General features: G+C 48.4%; 1 protein-coding gene across 1 annotated transcript in view; it reads right to left on the reverse strand.

Annotated features, from left to right (window-relative positions):
• glipr2l (GLI pathogenesis-related 2, like) overlaps window positions 1-15,684 on the reverse strand; it is a 38,483-nt gene extending 22,799 nt beyond the window's left edge. Inside the window, exons 1-4 of the mRNA XM_070881130.1 lie at window positions 15,337-15,684; window positions 15,116-15,224; window positions 14,930-15,033; window positions 10,170-10,247 (exon numbers count right to left, since the gene is read on the reverse strand). Coding sequence (XP_070737231.1) covers window positions 10,170-10,247; window positions 14,930-15,033; window positions 15,116-15,224; window positions 15,337-15,349 — 304 coding nt within the window. The 5' untranslated portion in view covers window positions 15,350-15,684. The remainder of the gene's footprint in view (window positions 1-10,169; window positions 10,248-14,929; window positions 15,034-15,115; window positions 15,225-15,336) is intronic.
• Window positions 15,685-18,422: the final 2,738 nt, after the last annotated feature.

Genomic DNA, 18,422 nt, shown 5'->3' on the forward strand with positions numbered 1-18,422 from the left:
CATGAACAGACCTAGATAGGTATCACTCACAATTTTCAGGAAGTCTTTACACGCAAGTTTCTAGATGTAGGACTGCGTATACTACTCTGTATGTAGTCTTAAGATGAATGTTTTGAAATAATAGTGAATGCAGTTAGTTGTCAGACATATTACTGTCTCTCGCTTTTGTGTTGTTAAAAAGGATAAAGAATTATCCGAACATTGTTCAGCTCCACACTGCATGCAGGGATCTGAAACTGCATGCTGCTTAGAGACATATATTCATAACAGAAACATGCTATTTGCCCCAACTGGTCAATATACTGGCCGGTGTTTATACTCCACACGAGCCTCTTCCCACTTTAATGACCTCTTCCCACCCTGCCATTGTATCCCTCTATTCCTTTCTCCCTCGTGTATGCCTCAAGTTTCTAGATGCTAGAAATCCATCAATGCTATCTGCTTCACCCACTCGATGTGACTACAAGTTCCACATTTTCACCACTCTGTGTAAAGGTCACCTACTTTATTGATTTGATCTTTTAGCAGCGATCATGGGCCGCAAATTGCAGCCTCGCCGGGACCGTACGAAGTATGCACACGCCTGGCGAGGCCGTGCAAAAGCTGGTTCTTATCGCGCAATGCGCATGTGCCGAGAACCGGCTTTTCCAATCAGACAAAATTTCTTTAGACAGATTCTACGCATTCCCGGGTGAAGGACATCCGCGCGGCAGAAATTGGGCTATTTGCCCAACTCATGCCCAGCGAATGTCTTTCAAACTTTTATGCCTAGTAAAAGCAGGCATATAGCTTACTTTTACCAGTGTAAACCTTTTAAAACATACAAAAATTAAATTTAATCATTCATTTTTATATTAAAAACCCTGTCCATTAAGGCAAGTTTATTTTTAAACACATTAAAAAAAATTCCAAAAGTTTTTCTAAAACATTTAATTTTAATTAATTTTAAATAAGTGAGGATTTTTTTTAATTTATTGTGTTGTGTTTCTTGTTTATTCTCATTGATAGTAATGGAGCCCGTACAAACGGAATTCCCATTTTTATTAATGAGAATACTAAATAGTGATTGGTGGTCCAGGCCTACGTGATTCCAGCAGATGCGTTCGTACCTGGACGACAGATCCCCATGCGCAGCGCAGCGAATGAAGGCCTCCGACCGGAACCTATGTTCCTCCGGGACCAACAGGTAGTTTCATAGATTTTTTCGGGTCAGGGGCGTTCATACGAAGGAAGCCTTTGACTGCAATTTTCAGACCCATATATTTATCTCTCCTTGTTCTGGACTCACTCACAAGGGCAAACCGTTTCTCCACATCCTATCAATCGCCTTCATCATTTAAAAGACCCCTTTCAGGTCTCCTTAGATTTTCCATTGAGAGAAAAGAGTCCCAGCCTGCTCAATCTTTCCCAACAGTTGCCTCTGCTCAATTCTACACAACCTCCTTGTAAATCGTCGGTCTACTTTCTGCAGTGCTTCAGACTTATTTTTGTAGCATGGAGACCAGAACTGCGCACAGTAATCCAAACGTGCTCCACCAAAGGTCCGACTTAATATTACCTCCTTGCTTTTGTATTCTATTTCTCTAGAAATGAACCTCACTACTTTGTGAAGCACCTTGGGATGGTTTACTACGTTAGAGGTGCTAGAAATCTGCAAGTTGCTGTAGCCTTTACAGCCTTGCCAACTTGCGATGCTACTTTTAACGATTTATGTACCTGCATTCCCAGATCTTATGGCTCCTCGAAATTAGGCCTAGAAATTCGATGAGGCAGGAAAATGGTCGGTGACACCGCGGGACAAGTTAACGGCTGCCCGCAGAAAGAGCGCAGGCAGCACCAGTATTTTGGTGCTGAGCCGCCGAAGTGTGGGTGGTGAAGGTTCTCCCATAGTGCTGAGAGAGAAGGAAGCCCAGGATTTTGATCCAGCGACGATGAAGGAATGGCGATATATTTCCAAGTCAGGATGGTGTGTGACTTGGAGGTGATGGTGTTCCCATGCACCTGCTGCCCTTGGGTGCTATAGGTCACGGGTAAATCGTAACGTGTATGAGCATTTCATGGGAATGGAACGGGTTGGCAGAATTAAATTAAAGCAGATTTGTTAATTTTCTTAATTTGCTATTAAACAAATCGGATTGCTGATTGCTCAGTGGATAAATGGGGTTCTAGGTTTGATCTCTTGCCTGCGCGGCGTTAACTAATCTCTTTCTCTACAACCCCACCCCGCCCCCCGTCCCCTACATCCTCACAAAAAAAATTGACAGACCCTTTAAAAAAAAGCATGTAAACAGTGATTATACCACCTAACTATCTGACACACTTGTTGTGAGGGCAGTACGAGCAACAGAATGTTGGGGCTTGGTTCAAATTTCTGAGAACTTGACAGCTCTAGTCCAAGTCAGTTTTGACAAATATGGTAATAAAGCAGACTGTACATATTACAATTAACTGAAAATGTATGTAGTTAGTTGGGAGAGAAAAATGACAAACAAGTTATTAGGCAATCTTGTTCTCATATTCAAATTCAAAAACTGCTCAACTTTACTGTCCACTTCCCAACAATCTTCCTATCTGAGCCTTTGCACTCCCTTCAAAAAAGGAAACTACCATTATCTGCATTATCGAAACTGCTTCTGCTCAGACCCCGTGCCAACACTGTTCAGTACCAAGACCAATTTCTGTTACATAGTCACTACCTCTCTCCATTTAACATTGTTCAGTATCGATCATTGGTGCGACCACACCTAGAATACGGAGTACAGTTCTGGTCGCCACAGTACAAAAAGGCAATGAAAGGATACAGAAGAGAGCAACCAGAAAGATTAAGGGAATGGGGGATTGGATAATGTGGAGCTTATATGTAAATTGGGTCTGTTCTCACAGGAAAGGTAAGGTTGAGAGGGGATATGATTGTTGTTTTTAGGATTCCAAAGGGACTAGATAATGTAAACCATGATCCAATACAATAGAACCAGAAGACACGGCCTACGCTTGAAGGGGGGGGTGTAAATGCAAAACTAATCTAGAGAAATATTTCAGTGAACAAGTGACAAGTGGTCAATCTATGGAACAGGCTCCTTAGGGAAATGGTGGAGTCAGATAGTGTTGTCAATGGAAAATTAGCTTTCTGTCAGAAAATAATATTGTGTGATACAGGATATGAATAATGAGATGTGAAATATGGTATGTTTTGCATGCTTGGGAGGAACAGGTGACTTTGAACCTCTGGTTCCCAACGCTTCCCACCACAGGGGTTTTCCTCGGCTCATGTTCGGGTCTGCTGAAGACTAAATAATGCAGATTGATTGCTATGATTAGTCAACAACTCCATTATAGTTGTATCATACGACTACCAGAATGGTAGAAGACAAGCTAAATGGACTGTGGTCTTTTTTCATCTGGCAATTCCCATGTGTCTACTGCTTGCAAATTAATTTTAACAAAACAGTAATTTGAACACAAAATTAAACTGTGTTTAGAAGCCGAAATGCAAAATTATCATAATTGTGCGAGACCGTTACCTTGATTAGGGATAAAATTATGCATTTTTTTTCCTTAATGAGCTCCAGAAATGTTGATATTGGTTTTAACAGCTGATGTGACTAATAGCCAAGAAGATTGCACTGCATCTTACACTAATCATTTTATTTTGAACTTTCATTTTAATAAAAATAAAGGGGCCAAGTTTCGGCCTGAGTTGCTCCTGTTTTTTTTGAGCAACTGGTTTAGAATAGAGTATCTTAGAAATTTGAATTCTCGGCATTTAGTTTGCTCCAGTTCTAGTCAGTTAGAACAGTTTCACTTTGGAACAGAATTTTTTTTTCAAAAGCGGGCGTGTCCAGCCACTTGCACCTGTTTTCAAAGTTTAGGCAGTGAAAACTTACTCCAAACTAACTTAGAATGGAGTAAGTGAAGATTTTTGTACGTTCGAAAAAACCTTGTTGACACTTTAGAAAATCAGGTGTAGGTTACAAATTAGGCGTAGAGAAGGGGGTGGGGGGTTTAAAGGGAAGTTTACAAACATTAAACACTTCAGTTTTACAAATAAAGAGCCATCATCAATAATAAATGACAAACACATCAATGAATCAACCAATAAATCAATCAAAAAAAAAAAAATTTTTTTTTTTAAAAATCAATAAAATATTTTCTGCTTACCGATTGCAGCACCGGGAGTCCTCCAACAGCGTGCTGGGACGGCCCCCCCAGTGTGTCTCTGTCAGTGTCTCTATCTCTCTGTCTGTGTGTGTGTGTGTGTGTCTCTCACTCTCTGTCTGTCAGTGTCTGTGTTTCTGACAGCGAGGGGAGGTGGAGAAGGGGGGGGGGGGGGAGAAGGGGGGTGGGGTGAGGGGTGGTGGGGGAAGGGGAGAGGGAGGGGAGGGAAGGGAAGGGGAGAGGGAGGGAAGGGAAGGGAAGGGGAGAGGGAGGGAAGGGAAGGGAAGGGGAGAGGGAGGGAAGGGGAGAGGGAGGGAAGGGAAGGAAAGGGAAGGGAAGGGGAGAGGGAGGGAAAGGGAAGGGAAGGGGAGAGGGAGGGAAGGGAAGGGAAGGGGAGAGGGAGGGAAGGGAAGGGAAGGGGAGAGGGAGGGAAGGGAAGGGAAGGGGAGAGGGAGGGAAGGGAAGGGAAGGGGAGAGGGAGGGAAGGGAAGGGAAGGGGAGAGGGAGGGAAGGGAAGGGAAGGGAAGGGAAGGGGAGAGGGAGGGAAGGGAAGGGAAGGGGAGAGGGAGGGAAGGGAAGGGAAGGGGAGAGGGAGGGAAGGGAAGGGAAGGGGAGAGGGAGGGAAGGGGAGGGAAGGGAAGGGGAGAGGGAAGGGAAGGGAAGGGAAGGGGAGAGGGAGGGAAGGGAAGGGAAGGGGAGAGGGAGGGAAGGGAAGGGAAGGGAAGGGGAGAGGGAGGGAAGGGAAGGGAAGGGAAGGGGAGAGGGAGGGAAGGGAAGGGAAGGGGAGAGGGAGGGAAGGGAAGGGAAGGGGAGAGGGAGGGAAGGGAAGGGAAGGGGAGAGGGAGGGAAGGGGAGAGGGAGGGAAGGGAAGGGAAGGGGAGAGGGAGGGAAGGGAAGGGAAGGGAAGGGGAGAGGGAGGGAAGGGAAGGGAAGGGAAGGGGAGAGGGAGGGAAGGGAAGGGGAGAGGGAGGGAAGGGAAGGGAAGGGAAGGGGAGAGGGAGGGAAGGGAAGGGAAGGGGAGAGGGAGGGAAGGGAAGGGAAGGGGAGAGGGAGGGAAGGGAAGGGAAGGGGAGAGGGAGGGAAGGGAAGGGAAGGGGAGAGGGAGGGATGGGAAGGGAAGGGAAGGGGAGAGGGAGGGAAGGGAAGGGAAGGGAAGGGGAGAGGGAGGGAAGGGAAGGGAAGGGGAGAGGGAGGGAAGGGAAGGGAAGGGGAGAGGGAGGGAAGGGAAGGGAAGGGGAGAGGGAGGGAAGGGAAGGGAAGGGGAGAGGGAGGGAAGGGAAGGGAAGGGAAGGGGAGAGGGAGGGAAGGGAAGGGAAGGGGAGAGGGAGGGAAGGGAAGGGAAGGGGAGAGGGAGGGAAGGGAAGGGAAGGGGAGAGGGAGGGAAGGGAAGGGAAGGGGAGAGGGAGGGAAGGGAAGGGAAGGGGAGAGGGAGGGAAGGGAAGGGAAGGGGAGAGGGAGGGAAGGGAAGGGAAGGGGAGAGGGAGGGAAGGGAAGGGGAGAGGGAGGGAAGGGAAGGGAAGGGGAGAGGGAGGGAAGGGAAGGGAAGGGAAGGGGAGAGGGAGGGAAGGGAAGGGAAGGGGAGAGGGAGGGAAGGGAAGGGAAGGGGAGAGGGAGGGAAGGGAAGGGAAGGGGAGAGGGAGGGAAGGGAAGGGAAGGGGAGAGGGAGGGAAGGGAAGGGAAGGGGAGAGGGAGGGAAGGGAAGGGAAGGGAAGGGAAGGGGAGAGGGAGGGAAGGGAAGGGAAGGGGAGAGGGAGGGAAGGGAAGGGAAGGGGAGAGGGAGGGAAGGGAAGGGAAGGGGAGAGGGAGGGAAGGGGAGGGAAGGGAAGGGGAGAGGGAAGGGAAGGGAAGGGAAGGGGAGAGGGAGGGAAGGGAAGGGAAGGGGAGAGGGAGGGAAGGGAAGGGAAGGGAAGGGGAGAGGGAGGGAAGGGAAGGGAAGGGGAGAGGGAGGGAAGGGAAGGGAAGGGGAGAGGGAGGGAAGGGAAGGGAAGGGGAGAGGGAGGGAAGGGAAGGGAAGGGGAGAGGGAGGGAAGGGAAGGGAAGGGGAGAGGGGGGGAAGGGAAGGGAAGGGAAGGGGAGAGGGAGGGAAGGGAAGGGAAGGGAAGGGGAGAGGGAGGGAAGGGAAGGGGAGAGGGAGGGAAGGGAAGGGAAGGGAAGGGGAGAGGGAGGGAAGGGAAGGGAAGGGGAGAGGGAGGGAAGGGAAGGGAAGGGGAGAGGGAGGGAAGGGAAGGGAAGGGGAGAGGGAGGGAAGGGAAGGGAAGGGGAGAGGGAGGGAAGGGAAGGGAAGGGGAGAGGGAGGGAAGGGAAGGGAAGGGGAGAGGGAGGGAAGGGAAGGGAAGGGGAGAGGGAGGGAAGGGAAGGGAAGGGGAGAGGGAGGGAAGGGAAGGGAAGGGGAGAGGGAGGGAAGGGAAGGGAAGGGGAGAGGGAGGGAAGGGAAGGGAAGGGAAGGGGAGAGGGAGGGAAGGGAAGGGAAGGGAAGGGGAGAGGGAGGGAAGGGAAGGGGAGAGGGAGGGAAGGGAAGGGAAGGGGAGAGGGAGGGAAGGGAAGGGAAGGGGAGAGGGAGGGAAGGGAAGGGAAGGGGAGAGGGAGGGAAGGGAAGGGAAGGGGAGAGGGAGGGAAGGGAAGGGAAGGGGAGAGGGAGGGAAGGGAAGGGAAGGGGAGAGGGAGGGAAGGGAAGGGAAGGGGAGAGGGAGGGAAGGGAAGGGAAGGGGAGAGGGAGGGAAGGGAAGGGAAGGGAAGGGGAGAGGGAGGGAAGGGAAGGGAAGGGGAGAGGGAGGGAAGGGAAGGGAAGGGGAGAGGGAGGGAAGGGAAGGGAAGGGGAGAGGGAGGGAAGGGAAGGGAAGGGGAGAGGGAGGGAAGGGAAGGGAAGGGGAGAGGGAGGGAAGGGAAGGGAAGGGGAGAGGGAGGGAAGGGAAGGGAAGGGAAGGGGAGAGGGAGGGAAGGGAAGGGAAGGGGAGAGGGAGGGAAGGGAAGGGAAGGGGAGAGGGAGGGAAGGGAAGGGAAGGGGAGAGGGAGGGAAGGGAAGGGAAGGGAAGAGGGCGGGAAGGGAAGGGGAGAGGGAGGGAAGGGAAGGGGAGAGGGAAGGGAAGGGGAGAGGGAGGGAAGGAAAGGGGAGGGAGGGAGGGAAGGAGAGAGGAGGGAGGGAAGGAGAGAGGAGGGAGGGAAGGAGAGAGGAGGGAGGGAAGGAGAGAGGAGGGAGGGAAGGAGAGAGGAGGGAGGGAAGGAGAGAGGAGGGAGGGAAGGAGAGAGGAGGGAGGGAAGGAGAGAGGAGGGAGGGAAGGAGAGAGGAGGGAGGGAAGGAGAGAGGAGGGAGGGAAGGAGAGAGAGGAGGGAGGGAAGGAGAGAGGAGGGAGGGAAGGAGAGAGAGGAGGGAGGGAAGGAGAGGAGAGAGGAGGGAGGGAAGGAGAGAGGAGGGAGGGAAGGAGAGAGGAGGGAGGGAAGGAGAGAGAGGAGGGAGGGAAGGAGAGAGGAGGGAGGGAAGGAGAGAGGAGGGAGGGAAGGAGAGAGGAGGGAGGGAAGGAGTGAGGAGGGAGGGAAGGAGAGAGGAGGGAGGGAAGGAGAGAGGAGGGAGGGAAGGAGAGAGGAGGGAGAGAGGGAAGGAGAGAGGAGGGAGAGAGGGAAGGAGAGAGGAGGGAGAGAGGGAAGGAGAGAGGAGGGAGAGAGGGAAGGAGAGAGGAGGGAGAGAGGGAAGGAGAGAGGAGGGAGAGAGGGAAGGAGAGAGGAGGGAGAGAGGGAAGGAGAGAGGAGGGAGAGAGGGAAGGAGAGAGGAGGGAGAGAGGGAAGGAGAGAGGAGGGAGGGAAGGAGGGAAGAGGGAGGGAAGGAGGGAAGGAGAGAGGAGGGAGGGAAGGAGGCTGAACGGCCGGGCCCCAAGACGTCGGGTCTTCGGGGGGGGGGGAGGGGGGTCGCGGAGGTCCGAAGAGGGGGGGGGGGGGTGTGAGGATCGGAGGTCGGGCGGCGGGGGTCAGGTCGGGTGGGAGGAGCCTTATTCACGCAGCCCCAGTGAGGCCATTCGGCCAGGGCTAAGGGCTGCGTGCTTCGGGCCCCTCCCACAGTTTTGCGCGCCTGGAGCTACTGCACATGTGCGCTCACTGTAGCGCGCATGTGCAGAGGTCCCGGCACTGTTTTCAGCGCAGGGTCCTGGCTCCACCCCCCCCCACAGCTCGTGCTGCGCCACGCCCAGCTCCAGAGGCCCTGCAGGGAGCCGGAGAATAGGTAAGTTTTTTTTTAGGCGCACTTTCTGGCACGAAAAACGAGCGTCCAGGTCCGGGCTGCGCCGTTTTAGGCACGGCTCAAAACTTGTGCCCAAAGAATGGTGTCTCGTGCAATGTAGAACTGCGTAGGAAAATGGTGCAGGAGTGTGTTTGGAACAAATTCTTGCAGGAAGCAAGCCTGCCTAAAAATGCGTCATCGCCCCTTCAAAAGTAACAATTTCGGGAAATGAAAAAGTTAATCTGAACAGAGAGTCAATCTTTCCAGGACAGCGATGTAATGAGGCAATTAGCTCTTCTCAGCCACTTTTACTAGAGCAGGGCATGGCAGGGCAGGGAAAATCTCCACCCTTATTGCTCAAAAAACAATTTTAAAATCTATATTTCAACATTTGGAAGAGAGCCAGGCACCAGTTCTGGGAAATAAGGATGCTCACTCTAACTGCAGCAGTGTGATCCAAATTAGATTACATTGTGGTTGTCAGGAATCAATGAACAATAATATGACCTGGAGGTGAAGTTCCATGCCATACTGATAATACTAACTGGCAATGTAAATAGTGAGAGGAGAACAAAACGCAGTAGTTATTAGTCATTTTTTCATATTTTGAGACATTATATATTGAATAACATGTCCACAATTCATTAGTATATCAATTCTTGGCAAGTAACATATTCACTGTACACAAAGGCGGCCAGTTGACCAAATTTGGCCTACTCTGCAGTCTGGGAGTCAGACCAAACAATGGTTTCCCCAAAGTTCGATGGGGTAACCACTTTGAAAGGTCTTGGGGTGTGGGTGGAGTCTCATTAGATTGCAAAAAGCTATAAAGGAGGGCTCACTCAGTCTGGCTACACTCCGGAGACAAATGGCACAGCTGGACACGGCCTCACAATTTTTCCTCTCTGTTGCTACTGTCAAGAGAAACAGTTAGCAAAAGATTTTAAATAAGTATCAGAATGCAAGTCTTCAATCCAACAGCAAGAATAGTCAACTCAGACTTTTTACATTTATGCAGAATATAGCAAGCCGTAGTTGTCGACCTTATCAGGGCAAAAATAATAGAAGGGACAGAGTTACAAATTACACTCGCCCCCAAAAGCCTAGAGACATGTTAAAATGTGCATGGCCTTGCATTGATTTTTCAAAAAAGCAAATATATTCTGATTTTTCTTTTGGAAAGGAAAATTCTCTTTGCATAACAAACTTTCCACTTTCCTCTGCCACAGACAATTCCCTAATGTCACTCCGAGACCCAACTAGTAGGAAATCAGCCAGGCACATCTCCTCTCCTCCATGTTCTGTCATGATGGAAAGTACCAAGCCCATTCTCCACCTTCCACAATGACAGCGATGAGATTGGTAATTCAGTTTAGAGCACTGGAATCTTTCCAGCCAACAGAGCAAATTTTTATCTCACCAATGTAGTTGGATTCAAACCCAGAGGTGAGCAGTAACACACTCCATTGTTTAGTCTACTTAGATTTGTAATTTTTAAATTACAGACTTCCAAAGCCATTGCTGTAGGTAGAAGCTACTGAGAAATCAACATCCTAACAGCAATGGGGAGGAGACTCAGGAGAGGTCACGTGAAGGGGAAAGGTAAGTTTTGCAAGTATGGGATACCATGAACTCAGCCTTTTTGCCTTCTGCACCCAATATGCTTAGACCCAGAATATAGACACAGTTGTTTGCCAATCACTGTCTTGGACAGGAGCTATTAAACGTGGAGTGCATCTTCTGCTTGAGACACAGCAAATTTATCACCATGTGATGCAAGCAACTAAACAAAGATCCTTCTACTCACCTGTACCAGAGGAAAATCCGGGACAGTTAAAATTGTAATTCTTTATCTCGCTGTACCACCTTTCAGCTACCTCCTTACCTGCAGGAAAGAAGTAAAGAGAATTGTATCCTCGTGAGAAAGGCCTTTTGGAGAAAAAAATTGTGAATAGAAAGAAATACTGACACATACAACTATCCTACAAAGCCATGCACATTGTTCTATGAATATGAATAAAAAGGTTCCTTAAATTGTTGTACAAGTTCTACTTCCAGCTTGTATAAACAGCACAACAGTGCAATTAATGCATCAGGTTGTACAGTGTTTTTTGTTTTTCAAGGTTCATAATTAAACTTGCACAAAGAAACAGAAAAGTAGTCATATGAACTCAGATTTGGATATGCAGGACTCGTTTTATCAGCACTGACTGCAAGGAAGAGTCAGGGATTTACTCAGTCCCAATGGCAAGAAAGTGTTGCCATTGGTACTTAACTTTGTGATACCAATCTCACAATGCCAAATCCGGGTCTATGACTGAGAAAACTATGATCTAGCATTGCGAGAGACAACACTTTAACTCTTCCATGGCCCTGCAGGTGAAATTCAGGCAAGATTTAAAATGCACAATACAAATCTTTTCTGCTCAACTGTGATGCAATCCATTTTCTTGAGGAGAGTTTGGAATAACACCGGCATAAACAGGAATGAAAGAATCTACTCACTGAATTTACACAATTGTATCATTTTCATCCTATTAAGCACCTGTGTTAATTTACAGATTTTATTTTCAATAGATGTGCTCAAATTGCCAGATCCATAAAGGCCATTCAGTAACTACCACTTTAACCCTTATCCTTATCAAGAACATCAACTCTCAAATATCGTTACATGTTGCGCCTACGTGATGGAAACAAATTCCATTGTAGGCACTCGATGTTCTGATAGTGCTCTACATTATGATGGACTTGCTGAAATACAGGGGCCGATTTTCATCAAGGCCTCTGCCCGCCCAAGCGCCACCGATGGCTGCCGAGGTACTTTGGACGGGATATTCATGGCCAAGGTCCCTCGCAGGTCGGCGGGTGACAAATCAATGACGTACACCGCCAATAATCTGGGCGGCAGCAGGTGGGAGGTCTCATTCTCGGTGGCAGAGGCGCTTGTTGCCCAAGTGCCGCCGAGGATGGAGTTGGCCCACAGAGGGTCGAAGAGCTGAAAAAAAAATCAACACCAAAAGATAAAAAAACTATCCGAAGATCTTCAGGGGGCCCCATACAGGTAGGTCGCTGTTGAATTTTTTTTTTTAAAATGTTCACGTACCTTTTTTTCAGTTTATTCCTACTTACCGTCGGGGACAGACCAGTCTCCTGCCGCTGAGTCCCGCCCACAGGAATCTGGGAGCTCGGTGGACGGGAGCTCAGTTGCGCCACTCGGCCGTCCGTTGACGTCAGTGGGCGGTTCCCGGCGGCTCTCCCCTCCCGCCCGCTCCAGGACAAATGGAAAGTGGCACTGGGCGGATCGAGAAGAGCAATGTCGGCGGCAGTGGGCAGCAGCGGGCAGTGAGTGATGAGTTTATGGGGCAGAAAAGCTGTGATTGTGCTTGTGCTAGAATCCATAAATTCTGCTTGGCAAGTTTACCCAACATGTGAACTTTCTACATTTAATAGTGACCTTTTTGAATTTTTTTTTTAAAAAAAGCTTTTTACACAAATTGCTTCTAAAATTCTTACTGTTGTAACTAAGCATTACAAAATGGGTTTGGTCAAAAAACCTAGTCTTATTAAAGTTAGAATGAAAAAAGAAAAAAAACCTACTGAAGTTCTGAAATAAAAACAGCAAATCTTGGAAATATTCAGTAATTCGACCAACATAAAAAAAAAGACAAACTTACATTTTTGCTGGTGATCCCTCAAAGCCAAAAAGGTAGGCCAGTGAACTCATTTACAGGACTTAGCAAAACAAAGAGGGCATGAATACTAACTGGCAAGGATCAAAAGTGCAGATATTGTAGCTACTATTACAAAGAGAGAACAAATGGGTTTGTTTCAAAAAGCTGGGAGGAAAAACGAGGAATACACTGGTCACTATACAAAAAGTCACCTCAGTCAGGCTGTGAAAAGGTATCAAAGAAAAAAAGATGAGTAAAACAGCTTCAAAATGGAATGGAGTAAATGAATGGGATAACCTGCTGGGAAAATATGAGATAGTTACTGTCTGAAGCTACTGAAGGCAGTTTTCAGATCAAAGGGCTGCAGAATGCTCAGGACATAAATGGGAGGAAGGTACTGTCCCTAAAGTTTTCACTGAGCTTGGCTGGAGCAATGCAGGAGATCAAAGACAGAAAGGTCAATGAGAAAGGATGGGGAGGTGAACTGACAGGCCACAGGGAGGTTAGGAACTAAGCAACCAAATAAAATCAGATGGTAATAACTCCTGCAATACGTGAACTGAATGTATCTCAGCAACAGCGACACGCTGGGGTTTGACTACATCGCCTTTCCAACCTTGAGAAATTGCTCACCAAATAGTAGCAATATTAATTTAGATAATTGTGTGTGCTAACAACAAGAATGGGTTCAAGAAGCAAGCAGATGTGTTTTTGGAGATGAAATGCAGCGGAGGGATATGGTATTAAGTCAATAGGCAGGTCTGGGATCAGGAAGTCAGCATATGAAAGATTTCAAGTGCAAGTTCACATCCTACCATTGCAGAACAGCAATGACAACAATTTGCATATATATAGCACCCCTAACATAATAAAACATTCCAAGGCATTGCACAGAAGCATTGTCACCAAACCACATAAGGAAATATTAGGACAGATGATCAAAAGCTTGGTCAAAGAGGGAAGCTTTAAAGAGCATTTTGAAGGAGAAAAGCGAGGTAGAGAGGCAAAGACCTTTAGGGAGAGAATTCCAGAAATCAGGGCCTAGGCAGCTGAAGGCTTGGGGTAATAGGTGAACAGGACATGGTGCGAGTTATATGATAGCAGAGTTTTGGACGAGCTTAAATTTATGTAAGATGGAAGATGGGAGGCCAGCCAGGAGAGCATAGAAGTCAAATCTAGAGGTAACAAAGGAATAGATGCGGGTTTCAGCAGCAGATGAGCTGAGGCAGCGCGGAATTGGGCAATATTATGGAGGTGCAAGTAGGCGGTTTTTGTGATAAGAGTGGATATGTGTTTGGAAGCTCATCTCGGGGTCAAATGCGACACCAAAGTTGAGAACGGTCAGGTCAGCCTCAGACAGTTGCCAGGGAGAAGGTTCGAGTCGGTGACTAAGGAACGGAGTTTGTGGCAGGGACTGAAGACAATGGCTTTGGTCTTCCCAATATTTAGTTGGAGCAAATTTCTGCTTGTCCAGTATTTGACAAGCAGTCTGACAAATCAGAGACAATGGAAGGATCGAGAGAGGTGGTGGCGAGTTAGAGCTGGGCGTCGTCAGCGTACATGTGGAACCTGACGCCATGTTTTCGGATGATGTAGCCGAGCATGTAGATGAGAAATAGGAGGGGGCCAAGGATAAATCCTTGGGGGGGACACCAGAGGTAACAGTGCGGAAGTGGGAAGAGAAGGCAGTGCAGGTGATTATCTGGCTACAACTGGATAGATAAGATTGGAGAGGGCAATCCCACTCAACTAGATGACAGAGGAGAGGCTTTATTGGAAATTGGAGTGACCAAAGGCTGCAGACAGGTCGAGAAGGATGAGGAGGGATAGTTCACCAGTCATTTGTGACGTTGATTAGGACTGTTTCCAGTGATGTGTCAGGGTGGAAACCTGATTAGAGGGTTTCAAACATGGAGTTGCAGGAAAGATGGGAATGGATTTGGGAGGAGACAACACGTTCAAGAATGTATACAAACATACATGCAGTGCAGATTTTATTAATTAGCACTTTATCCATATGTACCTCACTTGAAGATTAATAATCTCATCAAAAATACAACTCAATAGAAACTAAAATTGGAAACCTCTCTCTCTAACCATGTAAAAGCTTTAAAGATCTGGTTAGAAAGTTTAGCTGCCAATCTATACTATCATATCTCTGCCTGCCCCCAAATTAGCCCTGAAAGACTTGCATTTATATAGCGCCTTTCACGACCAGCAGATGTCTCAAAGCGCTTTACAGCCAATTAAGTACTTTTGGAGTGTAGTCACTGTTGTCCTGGGTGACAGGTCTCTTGGCCTGGGACCCTATTGATCCAGGTGACAATCTAGGATATTTGTATTGGCAAACGTTCAATTCCAGACTCCTTTATCCACAACGTTTATAGTAAGATCCTGCAGCATGTTCCAGGCTCAGTATTTGACTTTGGAGCATCCTGTTCAATAGGATCTGCCCAGTCCATGGCACAGGTAGGCCTGTGAACCAGTTGGCATAAAATTAAAATGCCCTACCCCCTTGTTTCCATCATTCCAGCCACAGACCCATTATTCATATAATGTAAATATTTTAGAATAAATATGAGCGCCCTTTATAAATAACATTGGCAGGGAACAAGTGCAAGAGGTGGTTGGCAGACACGGGGTGTAGGGGAGTGGCGTCCAGCGAGCAGTTTATATAGGATTGCCCTGGCCTCTGAATCAGGCCTGGTTTTGCTGCCCATCAGAAATGGCCAATTCTCCTTCTGAATCCAAAGACTCACCCAGAGTCTGCAGGTTGGTGTGAAATCACCTCCGAAAGGCACGGTCACGTCTCTTTTGCTGGTTGAAAAATAAATCATAAATAGGTATCGTCCCTTAGCTTTTTGATTCACATTCACTCTTGACCAAATGCACTCACCCGGTTGATCGTACGATGCCCAGGCGAGGTTCTCTCCACACTGTCCTCGGCTGGATTCCGGGCTGTGTTTGAGGACCCGGGTACTGGCGAGAGCCTCAGCATACCTAGAGGAGGGAGAGAGAGCGCGGCCATCAGCACAGCCCGCCAACAAGCTCAAACAGCCTGAGAAAATCCAAAGGACCTTACTGCTGTGCTTCTTTGCAAAGTTTGCTGCATAGTTTCAACCCTGACGCGCCATGTTTCTTCCTATAATCGTTGTGAGTTTTTAAAACTTCACGGGAAAACTCCTTAGAAGCTGAAATAATAAATGTTTAAAAATGTAAATCCTAATTTTTTTTTTAAATGGGTGCAACGAAAAAAAAACCCACTAGGGGCAATGGTCCAAATATAAACGTGCAAAGACTGACCTGATTTCCCCATGGCCGGTACTTGCTGGATATCTTTGAAGTAAAAGAATTGATGATAATAGTTATTGAGCCGAGCTCACTGGGCGGGTCTGGCCTCAGCCCCGGTTACCTCACTCCATCCTGCTGCCGCCTTATAAGGAATAAAAGGAGCCTTTTCCGGGACGGAGGAAGGCTGGAGGCTTGCGCTCAGCCGATGGCCCTGGGCGGGCCGGGTGTCAGCAGGCTCCCTGCACACGGGCCATACACACAATGCTGATTCTGGCCCTCAAACTTCACTGTAACTACCAGATGTTCACCGTGCACTTGTCCCACAACTGGCTGGGGAAGTCGCGGCGAGTTTAATGCGCTGGCCGTTACCAGTGCGCAACCTGTGGCGTGGAAGTGTTGCGAATCGCCTGGACCATTTGCGCCGCTCCGCCCTCCGCCTCACCGCAGCTGGAATTGTTGCATTTGCGCCGTAAAAACAAATTCGACTGGCAGCAGAAAGTTCATTGGCGATCTTTACTGGGCCGGGATTTCCCCGAACGCAGAGCACTTTTAACTCCATGGCGTGCGCGTTTCTTTGAACAGGTTCCCCGCCTGCAGCCCAGCCCGATTGACAGGCGTGGCTCCCTGTCGAGCGAGAACACCTTGCGTGGCTCCCTGTCGAGCTGGGGGGTTTCTGCTGTTCAGGGTAGAGATCGCGGCTGGGTGGGTCCAGAGTGATTTACGGGATCGGGCCATGATTGCGGGGGTCAGGGATAGAGGGAAGGGTCTGATCATTATCATAGACAGTCCCTCAAAATCGAGGAAGACTTGCTTCCACTCTAAAAGTGAATTCTCAGGTGACTGAGGAGTCCAATACGGGAATTACAGTCTCTGTCACAGGTGGGTCAGACAGTGGTTGAAGGAAAGGGTGGTCGGGGAGTCTGGTTTGACGCACATTCCTTCCACTGTCTACACTTGGTTTCTGCTTGTTTTCAGCGATGGGACTCGAAGGGCTCAGCGCCCTCCCGGATGCTATGAGGCTGCAGAGTGACTTGGATAGGTTAGGTGAGTGGGCAAATGCATGGCAGGTGAAGTATAATGTGGATAAATGTGAGGTTATCCACTTTGGTGGTAAAAACAGAGAGACAGACTATTATCTGAATGGTGACAGATTAGGAAAAGGGGAGGTGCACCGAGACCTGGGTGTCATGGTACATCAGTCATTGAAGGTTGGCATGCAGGTACAGCAGGCGGTTGAGAAAGCAAATGGCATGTTGGCCTTCATAGCAAGGGGATTTGAGTACAGGGGCAGGGAGGTATTACTACAGTTGTACAGAGCCTTAGTGAGACCACACCTGGAGTATTGTATATAGTTTTGATCTCCTAACTTGAGGAAGGACATTCTTGCTATTGAGGGAGTGCAGCGAAGGTTCACCAGACTGATTCCCAGGATGGCGGGACTGACGTATCAAAAAAGACTGGATCAACTGGGCTTATATTCACTGGAGTTCAGAAGAATGAGAGGGGATCTCATAGAAACGTTTAAAATTCTGACGGGTTTAGACAGGTTAGATGCAGGAAGAATGTTCCCAATGTTGGGGAAGTCCAGAACCAGGGGTCACAGTCTAAGGATAAGGAGTAAGCCATTTAGGACCGAGATGAGGAGAAACTTCTTCACCCAGAGAGTGGTGAACCTGTGGAATTCTCGACCACAGAAAGTTGTTGAGGCCAATTCACTAAATATATTCAAAAAGGAGTTAGATGTAGTCCTTACTACTCGGGGAATCAAGGGGTATGGCGAGAAGTTGCATGTTCAGCCATGAACTCATTGAATGGCGGTGCAGGCTCAAAGGGCCGAATGGCCGACTCCTGCACCTATTTTCTATGTTTCTGTGCTCCTCCTCCACTTTGGGTGGTCATGGGCCAGGGATTCCCAGGAGTCGGTGGATATGTTGCACTTTGTCAAGGAGGCTTTGAAGGTGTCCTTGAAGTGTTTCCTCTGCCCACCTGGGGCTCGCTTGTGGTGTCAAAACTCCGCAAAAAACGCTTGTTTTGGGAGTCTTGTGTTGGGCATGCGGACGATGTGGCCCGTCCAATGGAGCTGGTCGAGTGTGGTCAGTGCTTCGATGCTGGGGATGTCATCTGGTCACGGGTGGTAGGAAACAGGTTTGCTTGCAGTACTGGAAAAGTGCTTGCCTCTTCCATGCAGCAGTCCTTGCTTCACTTTAGCTGCCGGGTTTCCCGAGGCCCGGATAACCCATCCAGCCAGTGTTAAAGCTGGAAGAGAGATAAAATCTGAGGCACGCAGTCTTATTTAAATATTTAAATGAGCGACCCGCTGCCTGGGAGCAGGTTGGTCCCTTGCACCACCTCCATTAAAACCAGAAGTGGGCCGGTTCGAGGCGGGTTCAGTTTGGGTTCAAGATTTTTTACATTTTAACTTCCCGCTCAACCCAAACCCACCCATTTTCGGGGTTAAAATGACCCCCTTTGGGTTGGTATTTAAGGACATAAGGACCCTTTTAATGACAGGTTTATGTTCCTGTAACCCCAGTCAACCTCTCCGGCCCAGAAAGGCAACAATTGAATAAAAACAGAAAATGCTGAAAATCTCAGCAGGTCAGGCAGCATCTTGAAGAGGAAGTAGAGTTAATGTTTCAGGTCGATGACCCTTTGTCAGAATTGAAACTGGGCTCTCATTCCTGCAGGTAGTAAATTGTTCTTAGAGGTATTTTACATTTTAAAATGTTTTCCTTTCTGTCTCTTTTTTTCTCTCTCTTAATCCAATCTTTCTCTCTCTTTATTTCTCTTTCTGGACCTGATTGTCTCTAATTCACTCTATTTCCTTCTCCATCTTACCTTTGTTTCTCTATTCTTAAATTTAATTGGTTCAGGGGATAGACTGTTGGTTCTGTAGTTTACTAGAGTCCCAGTGCCCCATTGATCTCACCATTATCAGTTTGCACTTCCAATAATTAGCGGCGCAACATTTTTTTGAACTAAAGGGCGAGGAGAAAAATCTAATAAACGGGGCAGGCCCCACTCCATCAAATTCTGGGCCAATACTATAAAAGAAGACTGAGAGGTGACCTGATAGAGGTCTATAAAATTATGAAGAA

Source organism: Pristiophorus japonicus, chromosome 5 (genome assembly GCF_044704955.1).
Source record: "Pristiophorus japonicus isolate sPriJap1 chromosome 5, sPriJap1.hap1, whole genome shotgun sequence".
Classification (NCBI taxonomy): domain Eukaryota; kingdom Metazoa; phylum Chordata; class Chondrichthyes; family Pristiophoridae; genus Pristiophorus; species Pristiophorus japonicus.